General features: G+C 40.9%; 1 protein-coding gene across 9 annotated transcripts in view; it reads left to right on the top strand.

Moving 5' to 3' along the window:
- DICER1 (dicer 1, ribonuclease III) overlaps nucleotides 1-15,962 on the top strand; it is an 88,817-nt gene that overhangs the window by 46,164 nt on the left and 26,691 nt on the right. For 8 of the 9 annotated variants that reach the window (XR_016392262.1, XR_016392261.1, XM_089908167.1 and 5 more), the window contains 10 exons: nucleotides 718-897; nucleotides 1,126-1,339; nucleotides 1,543-1,696; nucleotides 2,691-2,873; nucleotides 3,152-3,257; nucleotides 3,699-3,874; nucleotides 4,840-5,620; nucleotides 8,440-8,595; nucleotides 11,602-12,487; nucleotides 14,454-14,722. Coding sequence is in view for 7 of the 9 variants with exons in the window: in XM_089908167.1 (XP_089764293.1) it covers nucleotides 718-897; nucleotides 1,126-1,339; nucleotides 1,543-1,696; nucleotides 2,691-2,873; nucleotides 3,152-3,257; nucleotides 3,699-3,874; nucleotides 4,840-5,620; nucleotides 8,440-8,595; nucleotides 11,602-12,487; nucleotides 14,454-14,722 (3,105 nt within the window). In the remaining 2 variants the exon portion in view is untranslated. The remainder of the gene's footprint in view (nucleotides 1-717; nucleotides 898-1,125; nucleotides 1,340-1,542; nucleotides 1,697-2,690; nucleotides 2,874-3,151; nucleotides 3,258-3,698; nucleotides 3,875-4,839; nucleotides 5,621-8,439; nucleotides 8,596-11,601; nucleotides 12,488-14,453; nucleotides 14,723-15,962) is intronic. The other variant, XM_089908168.1, reaches the window with a different exon arrangement.

Genomic DNA, 15,962 nt, shown 5'->3' with positions numbered 1-15,962 from the left:
GCATAATTACTTATGTTATTGAGCCTCAGAAACTGCAAGACTATTGGGTGAGGTTGTATGATTATTGAAAGTTCAGAAGCAATCTTAGTTTAAGTCATGGTTTACTCCTTCAATGAGATGGCCATTAAAAATGATACTGATTTGTATTGACCCTGAAAGATGTTCTCATTGTAGTAACTGGAGATAAAAATCAGGTTATGATACAGTCTTTTTTTTGTGATTCCATTTGTAGTGAAAAATATGTATGTGTATATGTTTATATACATTTATTCTGGAATGTGTACATTTATGCCAGAAAAAGTCTGGAAGATGATACAGTATATCACAGTGTTAATAAAGGCTATCTTTGAGTTTCAGGATTACATGGGATTTTAAAAATTTGGCTACCTTTATTTTCTGGTATTCTACAAGTGAGTAAAGACTAAGAAACCCAAGAAAGAAAAGAGTTTGTTCTCTAGTCAAAAGGAATAGATCAAATGCACAGTATTGTGTTGAAAGACCCTGCAGTGTTTGACGGTTTTATATACTTTTGCAGACCCAGAAGTGCCGACTCTCCAGTGAGGTTAAGAAATGAGGAGGTCTCCTGCCTTGGATATTTTCTCAGTTTTCTCTCATCAGCTTTTAGTAAAGCCAGGAATAAATTTGTTACCTTGCCAACATCTGGAAAAGAGGTTAATACACTTGAACTTGATGCTTAATTTTTCTTCCCAATCCCAGATTCCAGAATGTTTGAGGGATAGCTACCCCAAGCCCGATCAGCCTTGTTACCTGTATGTGATAGGAATGGTTCTAACGACACCTTTACCTGATGAACTCAACTTTAGAAGGCGGAAGCTTTATCCCCCTGAGGATACCACAAGATGCTTTGGAATACTGACAGCCAAACCCATACCTCAGGTAGACATTTCATAATAACTGTTTATGTTGAACTGTCTTGTTCTTTTTTACAAAAGGAAAAGCTACTTTAACTGTCTTTTGTTACCTCAGAATGTTTAATATTTTAAAATTAAGGCATCTCTTCTGTTCCCCTGATACAAAGCACCATTCCTTTTCTGAAGTTAAATGTTTGTAATGGACTGAAACATCTGCTAACCTTGGGGGTGCATTGTTTTTCTTTTTGTTAAGATTCCGCACTTTCCTGTGTACACACGCTCTGGAGAGGTTACCATATCTATTGAGTTGAAGAAGTCTGGTTTCACGTTATCTCTACAAATGCTTGAGTTGATTACAAGACTTCACCAGTATATATTCTCACATATTCTTCGGCTTGAAAAACCTGCACTAGAATTTAAACCCACAGACGCTGACTCAGCATACTGTGTTCTACCTCTTAATGTTGGTAAGAAGGACCCAGACTCTAAAGTGTTTCTGTATACTAGCTAAAAAATGAAACTGTTGCTTAACAATGAGCTTATTGTGTAAACTACAGGAATATCTTTGATAACTCTGAATTAGACACATGTAATGAATATATAGCTTGAGTAAAGATCTTACCTGTATTATTGTATTTTAACAAGCTAAAGGGTCTTTTTCTTCCCTAAGTTAATGACTCCAGCACTTTGGACATTGACTTTAAATTCATGGAAGATATCGAGAAATCTGAAGCTCGCATAGGCATTCCCAGTACAAAGTATTCAAAAGAAGCTCCCTTTGTTTTTAAATTAGAAGATTACCAAGATGCAGTTATCATTCCAAGGTAAGACTTTAAGAGGAAGGCTAAGTGGTGGTGATACTTCGTTTCAGAAGATTCCCTTGTTCATATGGGGAATGTAAGTGACCTGTGACTTTGGCATTGGTGTTACTAGTAGAAAATATAGGTGTCTCTTCATGGTGGGCCTGTTCTCTTCAGAGAACTTACTTAAAAAACAAAAACAAAACCCAAAACACTGTTGATGAAGGGATTTGACTTTGTGAAGGTCAGATCTTCTGAATGATGTTGGTAGTCTTTCCTCTTAGAACCTCCATCCTTTTAATCCCCAAAGTCTTAAAGAATTTGGGTGTAAATAATAGTTTATTAGAATTGTTAAAATGCATAGTGTTATTAAGTGCAGTGAAAACAGTAAATTGCTATGCTTTGTTTCTTATTTTGTAAAAATTTAGGGGATGGAGTTTTTAATCAATAAAATTAAACATTGCACTTTTTAAAGAATTAAAGTACTGGCTGCAATTCAGTCTTTGGTTTTTGTTTTTGTTTTCTTTTTTCTTTGTGTACTTCAAAGCCATATTTTAAATGTTAGCTAACACCAACCTATCAATGTCATAAATGCCGCAGTAATACATTTTATGTGGCAAGTGTCTTTCATGTTTAGCGTTAGGAATATACACAGTATTTACTCGGTTGTTTAGATATTGAAAGTTTTCTATACTATTTATACTGATGAAATTAAGAGATACTTAAAGGTGCCATTTAGCTTTCATGTGTTATCAAAGTATAGATATTTAGAACAAGGACAGTAGTAAAATAGGGGAAGGGGGAGAGTCAGTTTTTACTTGATATAAATGTAGTTCTTCTCGTCTTAAATTCACTTGAAATGTATTATTTAGAATTGAAGTTTCTTTAATGTTACTTATTTGTAACCTTTTTGAACTCTTTAAGATCAAATAATTTGCATTAACGGCACATTAAAAGCAGTTGTGTTTGAGAACAGTTGATTTAAGCCAGAAGGTCACTGATGGCTTTTCCTTTTTAGGTACCGCAATTTTGATCAGCCTCATCGATTTTATGTAGCTGATGTGTACACTGACCTTACCCCCCTGAGTAAATTTCCTTCCCCTGAATATGAAACTTTTGCAGAATACTATAAAACAAAGTATAACCTTGACCTGACCAATCTCAACCAGCCGCTGCTGGATGTGGACCACACATCTTCAAGGTAAAGGAGCTCTAGAAATGACGTTTTGATTTTACTTGTGGCATTATTTCCAGAGGTCAGTAGGCAGACGTGGAGGTTCACAGTCCACACAGCCCACCTGTATGTGGGCTCTGAACTCAGGAGGCCCTTTGCACACAGAGTTGCCCAGAGTGTGGCCCAGCGGTCTGCAGTTTAAATGAGCTCTTCAGGTGACTTGTAGACACACTGAAGTTTTAGAACCACTGTGAGAGTGTACTTGTTTTTGTCTGTTTGATCAAATTATTTTGAAATTTCTATAGACTGAATCTTCTGACACCTCGCCATTTGAATCAGAAGGGGAAAGCTCTTCCTCTAAGCAGTGCTGAAAAGAGGAAAGCCAAATGGGAAAGTCTGCAGAATAAACAGGTAGTGAGTTAATTGTGACTAGCATAACTTAATGTTTTGAAAGATAAGTTTGAATTTTATTTTATCAAGTGAATTGAGTGATTCGTGAGGTTTCTGGAAGTTGCCCAACCCTTAGGTTTTGTTTGGCTTTAATTAATATGATGTATTGACTTCCATTTGAATGTCTTTTTGGTAAGTGTGAGAGGTTTGGCTTTTATACTTGGTCCACTCACTGATAGCAATTATATCATGAAATCATCCATGTAAATCCTAGGATAAATCCCATTTTCCTTAAAGGGTTATTTTAAAGAATATTTTAAAGATTTTTTGCTAGTGTTTATGATTTTTGTCTTTCTTCATTAGTGAAATTGGCCTTAAGTTTTATTTTTTCTTCTCTTGTGTGTTTGCTTTCTATTTGTCTATCCACAATTTATATTTATCCACATTTTTGCTTACTCAAAGATACTGGTTCCAGAACTCTGTGCTATACATCCAATTCCAGCATCACTGTGGAGAAAAGCGGTTTGTCTCCCCAGCATACTTTATCGCCTTCACTGCCTTTTGACCGCAGAGGAGCTAAGAGCGCAGACAGCCGGCGACGCTGGTGTGGGAGTGAGGTCGCTGCCCGCGGATTTTAGGTACGCCTGTGCTGTGGGCCAGGAAGAGCTCGGCTCGTGAGGTCCTGCTGGCAGAGGAGCGGAATTAAGTCCACATTTTAATTGTATGTAGAATAATTTTTAAAAGATTAGAAAGAAAACGTGGATGCCTATCTAATACGTGAAATAAACGCATCGCTTGACTCATAAGTGAAAATCTATACATTGGGTCAGTGAGTCTAACATTCTTGGGAAGTTACAGCTGGAGAGGAGAGCCTGAGGTCGAAAACAGTCACTCCCCCTTCAGAGGTGGCAGTTAAAGTGAAAATGAAAACAGTTGTCTGCCACTGCTGACATTTTAAGACGCTTCCTTTTTTTATAAAATCAAATGTACGTGAAAGAGCAACTGCCTCTGTGTGGTCTTTGTCTTCATTATTTTCTTCTCATCTGTCAGGACTCTGCATTCTAAAGAAATTAGCCAGTTGGCAAGACCAAGATGGTTCAGGAAATGAGGAACTTTATAATAGCAGTGATCACGCCTACATTTATTGAGTACTTACTACAGCGTCAGACACTGGCTTAAATGCTGTAGCTCATGTCAGATGATTTCATTGTTAGGATCCTGTGGTGCAAGAGGTGTTAGTTCCTCTTCCAGGTGTGGAAGCTGAGGTACAGAGACATGAAGTAAGTTGTCCCAGGTTACCCAGCTAGTTACCTGGCTGGCCTTGGGTCCCAGCCCTCGCAATCGGTGGCTCTAGGTCCCGTAGGCTGGCCCCAGGCTTCATGAGCTAAGCCCTACACCGTGCAGAGACCCATGTCCCACTTGATGGTTTACACTGTGCAGAGTTCCAGGTGTGTTGATTTCTGCCTTGGAAACTTACTTATCTTGTAAGGTAGGAGTATATTTATAGGGATCTTCATTTATCTAATTTTTACTCAAATTGCTCTTGCTCTAAGCCTAGCCTTTTTGAAGGATCTGATGAAAAGCTATAAAAATGTCTTTGCAGATACCCCAACTTAGACTTCGGGTGGAAAAAATCTATTGACAGCAAGTCTTTCATCTCAGTCGCTAACTCCTCTTCAGCTGAAAATGAGAATCCCTGTAAGCTCAGCCCAGTCGTCGTCCTTGAAAACGCTGCGCGCCAAGGTGCTAACAGAACCTCCTGTCTAGAAAGTCACGACCACGTGCCTGTGAACTGCAGAACGCTGTTCGAGTCACCTGGTAAGCTCCAAATCGAAGTTTCAACAGATCTGACAGCAATTAATGGTCTTTCTTACAATAAAAATCTCGCCAACGGCAGTTACGATTTAGCTAACAGAGACTTTTGCCAAGGAAACCATCTGAATTACTACAAGCAGGAAATACCTGTACAACCAACTACCTCATATCCCATTCAGAATTTATACAATTATGAGAACCAGCCCAAGCCCAGCGATGAATGTACTCTACTGAGTAATAAATACCTTGATGGAAATGCTAACAAATCTACCTCAGATGGAAGTCCCACGATGGCCGCCGTGCCTGGTACTACAGAGACTGGTAAGGCGCTCACGGACAGGACGGCTTCTGAGCAGAGCCCTTCTCCCGGGTACTCCTCGAGAACGCTTGGCCCAAACCCTGGACTTATTCTTCAGGCTTTGACCCTTTCAAATGCTAGTGATGGATTTAACCTGGAGCGGCTCGAAATGCTTGGCGACTCCTTTCTAAAGCATGCCATCACCACGTATCTCTTTTGCACTTATCCCGATGCTCACGAGGGCCGCCTTTCCTATATGAGAAGCAAAAAGGTAAGAAAGCGTCCTTTGATTTTTGAGCAGTTATATTATTCAGCGTGCATAGGAGTGGTCTCAAGCATCGGATAAATTTCAGAGGACGAGGAAAGTGTTACCGCAGGGATTGCCACACCCGACAGGGCAGCTGGAGCCTCCTCTGTACCCCCGTGGGAGTGACACTAAATTTAGTGTGGAATTAAGATTGAGGGAAGAAAAGTAACGAAGATAAATATTTAAATGATGATAAAAGAGATGTCACAAGGCGCCATGCACCTGCTTGACAAGTAACACACAAAACTGCTAAGCGCTCAGAAGGAAGGAATATCACTTGTGATCAGGGGAGGCGTTAACAGAAGAGGTGCGTTTGTGGTGTGTAAACAGGGAACATACGGCAGAGCGTGTCAGGACTCGGTGAATAAACTGGGGGAAAAGCGTGGAAAGATCCGAGAAAAGACTTAAAAAGGCGGGTGGGCTGAAGCTGTATTATGGAGGATCTTCAGTGCCAGGCTAAAGAGTCGGCACTGTTTTGAATGAGGTGCATGTTGAGGGTACTTCTTGTGTAAGGGACTATTAATATTAATAAAGCGGTAGTTTTAAATGGTCAGGCTGGAAGCAGAATGCGGCATGAGTTGAAAAGCAAAACCTAACCAAGCTGAGTGATCATTTGGGCCTTTGAAGAAGTCTAAGCTTAAGTGGAAAATGAGACAGATGTGGAGTCTGGCAGCAAGGAAAGCACTGAGGGGAGTGAGATTTCAGAGGCGATGAGATTCTTAGCCGACACCTACGAGTACTTACTCTAGCCAGACACTACCCTCGTCACCTTACATATATTAATTACCTGATTTAATTCTGTATACTTCTATTTATTTTATTTTTTTTGTAATTGTGTATATTTCAATCATCCCCATTTTATAGCTGAGGATACTGAGGCAGGAGAGATTACCTTGTTCAAGTTAACATGGCACGTACGTGGCACGGCCTAGACAGTCTGGCTTTAGAGACCTTGCTCTTGACCACTACACTGACCTCCCTCTGAAGTTGTCTGTAACACTAGGCACTGCACTGAGTGTTCTACACACCTGCCCTTTCCAGTCTTCTCAGCGTGCCCCTCAGCGGTAGATGACATGTCCCCATTTTGCAGTTGAGAAAACTCTTGCCCAGGGAGTTTCATTGGCTCGTGCAGGTCATCCAGCTAGTCTGGGATGGTCGGGAGCGTGACTGAGGCCAGAGCCCATAGCCTCACCCACTCTTCTCTGCTGCCTCCCGGTAGAGAGGGTGGCGCAGAACTAACGGCCATAGCGGCTGGGGCTGCTGACGGGGCTGGTGCTGAGGAAGACAGAAGTATAGGAGTAAGAGTTGGGGCTAGAGTTTTTAGACCTCATGGACTAGGAAGGGGAATGTTCAGGTAATTAAGAATTTAGGACTTAGGTGCAGTCTGGGGAAACAGACTTCGTACGAGTGATAATTGAGAACACACGAGATTTCCCAGGGGCGGCTGCAGGAAGAAAGTATCAGAGGCTGAGGATGAGCACAAAGTAACGGCACACTCTTAGGTAAGAAGGGAATTATTTTCCTTTTTGAAAGTTCATCCATCGTCTTCTCAGAAAGCTCTGACTCCTTACATGCTGCAGAAATCACTGTCGCTCCCGCAGCATGGTGGTGAAGGCCCTTTCAGGGTGCCCCCCGCCCCCAAGGGTCCTGGCCGGGCTGCCGCCACTGGCTGTCCTTCGCGGGACCTGCGCACACACCTGCTGTCGTTCCTTCCCCGCTGCTCGCCCCGTTTCTGCGGGCTGAGCTCTGCCTGCCCCACCTTGTGCCTCACGTGGGCCCTTACTGAGCTCTTCTTCCTTTTCCACCCGGCGGACCATTTCTGCTGACTTTGAATGTGATTTCTGTCCCTTTCACGCCCCTGTCGTACTTTACCCTCTTGTTGGCATCTGTGATGCTGTGTTCCCATGGTGTGGAAAGGGAAACCAGCGTGTACTTAAGCCGTGCAGGCGGCGTGGGAAAGGGCTTCGGCCCAGAGTGAGCGTCATGGGGGGGCTCCCGGCCCAGCCTGCGGGCTCCAGGGACCGCTCCTCTGCCTCGCTGCCCGCCAGCGCCTCTCCGACGTGGGTGCTTGTTCAGGGGTATTGAGTTACGTGGAAAAAGGGCTCATGAAGTACTTAAATAAAAAGGAACCCAGTTTTTAGAAAATGAAAATGAGATTGACTGTTCTAGACCTTGGTTTCCAAGTAAAAATGAGATGGAAACATGGATTTGAGTGAATTAAGGAGGAGATGGAGGCCTTAGGAGAAACAGACTAGAGGGTAGACAGTAAAGCTGTTTTATTGATGACAGTAAACATGGAGCTTTTCTTTATTGCCTTTTGCTCTATTTTAAAATGGTTGAACAAAATATCTTGAAATGCCATCCAAAACTAAGGAATAATACTTGAGAAAGCATTGCAGTCGAAATCATATTTATAGCTTAGGTTCTAGGAACATAAAATTATTTTAGCTCAGTTCAGTGCCAATTTTCACTTTATAGCTAGAGTTTATGGTATTTCCTCCTTTTATTTCATTGAGACTATTGTGACATCTTGGACTTACGTGGAATTGCATTCTTTTCTATTTTGATAGTCCCAATTAACAGTTTGAATTTTATATCATCAGATTACATGAGAATTTAATATTTCCTATCATGAAGAGGTAGAGAAACTATACAGTCTGAATAATTGATGACCAGTTATGGAATATGAAGAATATTTAGCTAAAAAATTATGTTAATGCCTTATATGAATTTCAGCAGTGACTGTTTATGGATAAGTATCTTATAAATTTTTTCTGCTAAAGGTCAGCAACTGTAATCTGTATCGGCTTGGAAAAAAGAAGGGGCTGCCCAGCCGCATGGTGGTGTCAATATTTGATCCCCCTGTGAATTGGCTTCCTCCTGGTTATGTAGTAAATCAAGACAAAAGTAACACAGAGAAATGGGAAAAAGATGAAATAGTAAGTTTTTGGTAACTGGATGGATTTATTTTCTGGTGAGGGGCAGAGTCTTGTTCTATTAATTTTTTGTTTCTTTTCCCTGGTGTGTTTATAGTAGAGTAGAAATTCAATATATTGAATTAATTCCTTTAAACAGATGTCTTTTCATGAATTTAGAACAGTGTTGTAATTTTGATGGAGAACAATTTCTGTGATCTTCCTTTTCCAAAGGCAAAAGAGTATCTGATGCTGTGACTCCAAAAAAAAAAAAAGCAAAGCTCTGTAACATTTCACTTTAATATTACATATTACGATTTATTGTAGATCCTTAGCTCTGTTCAGTGAAATGACTTTTCAGTGACCTATGATCTCCAATCTGTATGTGCAGTAATTTCAGTAAAATCTTGCTTTTGCAGCTCAGGGCTTTTTCAGGACTATTTCTCCTCTTGTGACCTTAAAAAAAAATACATAAAGGTAGTTTTCTGGAAATAGTTTAAAATCTTGCCAGTGACTTTAAGTCTCCAAACGTTAGCTGCAGCTGCTTCATTTTGTCCTGTCTCGAAGGCCACCAGAGGGCACCTCGGAGGGCCTTGCGAGCCGGAGAGCTGTGGAAGCAGCCTGTCCAGTGTGGTTGGCTGGGAGGCCATCTCGCGGGCAGTTTCATTTTTCAGGCATTTATTTTGCACTAATGATAAACTGGCTCGTTGTTACTTCATTTCCAGGTAGCATGCTCTGTGACTCTGTTTTGATTTTTACTTATTCATTGAGTATATTTTTAACTCGTGCAGTATTCGACTTACTACAGAAATTGAACTTATCTGGAAAAGCATTAAGAGAATATTTTAATGCAAGTTGGGTTAGAAAAATTATATATGTTATTAATTTAGAAACAGAACCTTAGAGGAAGATGTGTAAGATTTTGAGCACTTTAGAGGAAATATTGCATTTCTTTGCAAAACATTCCAGTAACACATATCCTGCCTTATAAATCCTGTTTCATAGTATCATTGGTTCTTTAAATAAAAAAAAAAAAATTAGCATAGAGGTGATGTTAGCATGTCCTTTTAATTTAAAAAAATTTTTTTATTTTAAGATACAACATAAAGTTATTTTCCTTAACATTTCAAATGACCTGGCACTTTGGTTCTTAGAATACATTAAATACCGTTTATACTTTCATTTACTAATTTCTACTTCTTGAAATGGACCATTATATGATATTGGAAAGCATATGCTGGATCCATTCCTGTTCTACCTGCCTCGCTCCTCAGCAGATAGGTTTAAGTGAAAGCTTTGCACACAGACGCCGAAGGTGGGAATAACGCAGGTGGAAAGTGAACTTGAACTGTAAAAGGAGTTTCATGCTGGTGGTTTTGCTTCTTTTTGTTTGTTTGTGTTTGTTTTTTTTCGTTTTTATTTTTTGAGAGCTTGAAATGCTCTTGGAAACCATTTAGTGAGGTAGACTCCCACTATTTTGCAGATAAAAAAAACCCAAAACCCAAAGGCATTAATGAACTTTGCCCAAGATCACACAGCTTATTTGTTGATAAAACCCAGCCTTTGTTGTGAGTTTTGCCAGTGTCTGGTTATGATAGCATCTTACTAAAGATATATAAGGATTTTTTAAAATTAAAAATATTATTTAGTCTTTATTTTTTTTTTTTTAGTTGCAATTTGGCCTTTTTTTTCCTAAGGACCAGCTAGTCAAAAACATCTCACGTTACCTTGGGAAAGTGTAATTTTTATTAGGTAATAGTCCCTAGAGGTGTCCACCGTTTTAGGTTTTTTTTTTTTTTGGTTTTCTTCCTTATTCTTGAAAAAAATTTGTAAACTTTTTAATTAAAATATGCAGACAGATAGTTGTAGGTATATGGATGGCTTGGCTCATTGCACTTATTTCTTTTCAGACAAATGCACTGTTTGCATCTCTTTTGAGTCTGGCTTAAAATGAGAATATTTGCAGCATTTAAAAAAATGGTTGACAAAGTTTGAAAACCTTTTTATCAGAATACTCTGCAAAGTTGTCACTATTGAAATTGAAGCACACCCTCACTGAAGCACTCCCTCCCGCCTTTCCCCCCCAAGTAAAGTCTTGTTTATTTATTTATTTTTTTTATTGAACAACAGAAATTTGGTATCTTTCTAGCATTGCAAAAAAGTTACATCATTACTGAATCCTGGCCCATTATTAAGGTTGTCATTCACAAATAAGCTTTTGGCAAAGAAATTGGAATTAGCAAAGATCTTCTGACAGAAATTGGATTGTTGTGTTTCATGTTAGTCTAAATTGTCTTCTGTTTTTGTCAGTTATGCTATAATCTGTTACCCTGATTACTCTAGCTCACCGAAAGGGAAAAGCATAATTTCTCAAATTCATAGCTTAGTTCACAGTGATCACTTTTAGTTTCCAAGCAAAGTAGTTTAGTTTTACATTGTAGCGAATGAGCTTTGAAGTGGAAATAGGGACCAAAACTTTATTATGAAACCCCACTGTACATTTTTAATGTTATAAAGAAAATAATTTTATCTGTTTACATATTATTCTCTTATTTAATTGCAAAGATAATGCTTTTTCTACATCTGGAATTTAATTTTATTAATTGGAAAATCTTTTAAAAAACATTTTAAAACTTTGTCAGCCAACTTGAAGCTCTCTGTGATCAGCATATGAGAGCTTTCCTTGTGTCTCCTGCTACAGTTAGAATTCTTAGCTGAAGTTTTGCCTTGTGGAGCTTAATTTTAAACTTTATATCCATGTATAAAATCCTTGACTTAAAGCTTCATACTGGATAAAGGTCATTTTATAACTCAGAAAATGAACATTCAAAGAACGTGTTTTACTTTGTTTATATGATTAAATAACTTATTTTATGTTAATTGAAAACAAATGGCCATGATTTGAAAGTTGCCTTTTAGTATTTGTGGTTGTCATTTGAAATTATCCATAACCCTTGCTTTTATTGAGTCTCAAGCCCTTTTAAAAACAGCAGCTATGTCTCCCCTCCTTCCCCATTCTCCCTCTTGCAGACAAAAGACTGCATGTTGGCTAATGGCAAGCTGGACGATGACTTCGAAGAGGAGGAGGAGGGGGGGGGCCTGACGTGGGGGGCTCCGAAGGAGGACGCCGACGACGAGGAGGACTTCCTGGAGTACGACCAGGAGCACATCAAGTTCATAGATAGCATGCTGATGGGATCCGGAGCTTTTGTCAAGAAAATCTCGCTTTCTGCTTTTTCAGCCACTGATTCCGCCTATGAATGGAAAATGCCCAAAAAATCCTCCTTAGGTAGTATACCATTTTCATCAGATTTTGAGGATTTTGACTATAGCTCTTGGGATGCAATGTGCTATCTGGATCCTAGCAAAGCTGTTGAAGAGGATGACTTTGTGGTGGGGTTCTGGAATCCATCAGAAGAAAACTGTGGTGTTGACACAGGGAAACAGTCCATTTCTTACGACCTGCACACCGAGCAGTGCATTGCTGACAAAAGCATAGCCGACTGTGTGGAAGCCCTGCTGGGCTGCTATTTAACCAGCTGTGGCGAGAGGGCTGCTCAGCTTTTCCTCTGTTCGCTGGGGCTGAAGGTGCTCCCGGTAATTAAGAGGACTGATCGGGAAAAGGCCATGTGCCCGACCAGGGAGAATTTCACCAGCCAACAAAAGAACCTTTCAGGGAGCCGCGCTGCCGCCTCTGGAGCTGGCCCCCGCTCCTCTGTGTTGAAAGACGTGGAGTATGGGTGTTTGGAGATCCCACCGAGGTGCATGTTTGATCACCCAGATGCAGATAGGACACTGAGTCACCTTATCTCGGGGTTTGAAAATTTCGAAAAGAAAATCAACTACAGATTCAAGAATAAGGCTTACCTACTACAGGCTTTTACACACGCCTCCTACCACTACAACACTATCACTGGTAAGGAGCCCCCAGACCAGAGCTCACTGCTCTGAAAATGAGACCTTGTGTTAATGGAGTTGTTCTGTAGAATAATGTAAAAAGAATAACCTATGCATGTACATTAGAGTTTAGTGTGCACGGTGGGGGGAGGAAGCACAAGAAAGTGAAAGAAGCCTTTCTTTTTGGGAGCATGCACTGTTCCTTACCTTTGACAGCTGGGAGCAGAGCTATCTTAGCTCCTCGTGTCTCTGTCATTTGATATGCAGCATAATTAGACAGGTTCGGGCCTTAGTATTTCGGTGTGTTTTTGCCATTTTATGCTCCCCCGCCCTTGTCCTTCTGATGCCCGGTCACTGCTGCTTTTGGTTCTTGAATAATTTATTCGTGTATTCTGGATGTCTTTCCACATCTTTTTATTGTTCTTCCTGAACAAAAAGCCCCCTCCCTTTAAGGTCTTGTAAAATCTAAAGATGAACCGATTAAAAGAAACTCTTTCACAGGAAGGTTTCATTGCTCTGACTCTGCTGTCACCTTCTGCTTTGCGCTGTGCTCCGTGTTTTTTTTCCTCCTTTATTTAATAGGCTCCCAATCCATTCGATTAGAAGGGGGAGAATAGGCGCCTAAAACCAAAATCGGCGTCAGGTTTCGAAACAGCTAAAGTCTGTATTTTTTTTCTGTGTCAGAGTAATAAGCGCTTGAATTCAGAAAACCAAAGCCGAGTATAAAGTTTGTATAAGAAAAACAGTGTAGGTTAAGATGATCAGAAAAATGTAAAACCAAAAGTGAAAAATTATCTGACTCTGGACTAGAAAGGCTGGTGAAACTAAAACCTGTTTTTCTTTGTGGAGAAGAAACGAGGCCTCCTTTTCTACCGCGCTGTACTGGCAGGAGCCCCGGGTTCTAGTCTGCCTCCGGCCCTGCTTCTGAGCTCATCGGCTGTGCGGGGGCAGCTCACTATCTCTGTTCCCGCCTCAGCGTCCACGGTTGAACGACTTCTTTTTTTTTTTTTTAATTTTTATTGCTTTACGATGCTGTATTACTTTCTACTGTACAGCAAAATGAATCAGCTATACACACACACACACACACACACACACAAATGTGTGTATCTCCCCTCTCTTTTGGACTTCCTTCCCGTTTAGGTCACCACAGTGCATTAAGTAGAGTTCCCTGTGCTATGCAGTGTGTTCTCACTAGTTATCTACATTTATAGCAGTATCAATAGTGTATATGTGTCAGTCCCAATCTCCCAGTTCATCCCACCTGAACAGCTTCTTTTTAATCACTGTGAGATGCTAGAGGTGTTGATCAGCGTCGATAACCTCTCACATTTTGCCATCGATCATTTCTGCTTAAGGTCTTTGCTCGCCTCCACGACTCTCCTTTCTCAGCCTCTTGGTTTGTGTCAAATTCGACATTTTTCATTCAAGTTGAGAAGAAAACTGTCTTGTACTAACTGTCATCTCGTGTAGCAAATGTAACCCAGGAGTGGCGAGGCGTGGCATCACTCCCGCACTTTCCAGAGTGAGCGGACAGTGTGCAGGGGTGACAGCAGAGTGTGGGGCAGGACTATGTGCGGGGTCTGGCGTTCGTTGCTAGGTGACGATGTGCGGTGGAGCCTTTAGAATGGTGCCCCAGCACCTGCCTGGCCAGCACAGCGCCGGAGGAAAAGGGTTGGGTGATGATGATGTCGCTTGGGAAATGCTCTTTTCTTAACGAGCGTTAGTCTTTTGGCCACTTAAAAATTTTATGACCCCAATTTCTGTGTAAGAGATATGCTTAATTTGTCATTAGAACTTAATTTCCAGAGGCTTCCGTATGATGTCAAATAATTTTGTCACTGAAGAATATATATGAAAATGAATCCCAATAAAAAAGTCTTTTCAGTGTGTCTGGGGGATCAGTTCTTTATCTGAGTTATTATTTGAAAATTGTGTAAACGTTTTTGCCGGAGCTCAGGGCTTCACTTTGGATCTTCCCTCAGATTGTTACCAGCGCTTAGAATTCCTGGGAGATGCAATTTTGGACTACCTCATAACCAAGCACCTTTATGAAGACCCACGGCAGCACTCCCCAGGGGTCCTGACTGACCTGCGCTCGGCTCTGGTCAACAACACCATCTTTGCATCGTTGGCTGTGAAGTATGACTACCACAAGTACTTTAAAGCAGTTTCTCCTGAGCTCTTCCACGTCATCGATGATTTTGTGCAGTTTCAGCTCGAGAAGAATGAAATGCAAGGGATGGATTCTGAGGTTAGTGCCATTTTAAGATATGTTGAAGTCAGTGTTTAAAATAAGCCTTCCGACTAGGGTTCTCGACAGAGCTGTCTAGAGAGCCAGCCGAAGGCCGGGGTTGTGGTCCCCAGCACGCTCTGCGTTTTCCAGGGAGAAGTGAATGGGTCTCAGTCTTCAGGGAGGCCTTTTCAACTTGACCACTCATACTGTGGTCGTTCTGGCGAGGAGAGGGAGCCAGGGGGCTTTCAGCTGCTTCACCACCCCCAGTCCTTGATTCGGGCTCCAGGCGTTTAGGCACGCCAGAGAGGTGCAGCCCTCCCCCTGCCCCCAGAGAAGCTTTAACCTCAGTGAGAGCTCGGCGTGGTTGGTTCTGTCTTTCTTTCTGTTTAAAATAGGACAGGAGTATTTGCTAGTATCTCAGGTAAGCATCACAAATGTATATTCTGCTTCTACTTGAAATGGGAAAATCTCATTTAAAAACCAAACTTGTGAATTTTCAGGGACTGGAATTTGAGAGGTTTCTACTGTAAGTTCAGCCAAAGGTTCTTTGGTGATGGAGCTAATTCTGATGTGTTTGTGAACTATTTTGAAATTTTGTAGGAAAGGATTTTGCTGAGATCTTTCCAATCTCCTCTAATCCTTCACTAACATCCATCCACGTACCTGGCTACCCAGGAGAGCACTTGCATTTCTTCTTCTCCTCATTCTGATTCCTTTGTTCTTCTTTCTGTAGATTTCTTGTAAGTCATGGAATCCATTCGTAACTCTGGTAGCCATTTTAATTACTCTTTCTTTAATTTGTACCTTCCTGTTTTTTAATCGCACAAACCGTCGTTAGGGAGTAGTGCATTTCCTTGGCCTCCTGTGAGAGAAATGAAGAGCCTGGGTTTTGAGGTGTAGCCACGGGGCAGAAGGGTCAAGCATGTTGAACGGGATGGAGGATGTGCTGAAGGGGAATCAGTAGGCAGTGCCCTTCCTCTCCCCTTTCACCCTTGCACACTCTTCCAAGATTAAGGGTCTGAGTTGGAGCACAGCTAGCGGTGAGACCAGGAATTAGAACCATCTCAGATATAGTCAATATTATTTCTAGTCTCATTCTGTAGAAATATTTAAGCTTAGAAGTTGAGGAATTAGCTAAACCCAAAGTTCTCTTTTGATGACAGTTGGACATACTGGCTTTGTTAGTTTTTGTTCATTCTTTTCCTTCCCTTCATTTATATAAACATATGTATAGAAGTTACAAAAACTGATTGGGAAT

The sequence above is a fragment of the Delphinapterus leucas genome, chromosome 2 (genome assembly GCF_059928025.1).
Source record: "Delphinapterus leucas isolate spDelLeu-1000000601 "Yukka" chromosome 2, BTC_Dleu_Yukka2, whole genome shotgun sequence".
Taxonomy (NCBI): domain Eukaryota; kingdom Metazoa; phylum Chordata; class Mammalia; order Artiodactyla; family Monodontidae; genus Delphinapterus; species Delphinapterus leucas.
This window is presented reverse-complemented; position numbering and strand designations above follow the sequence as displayed.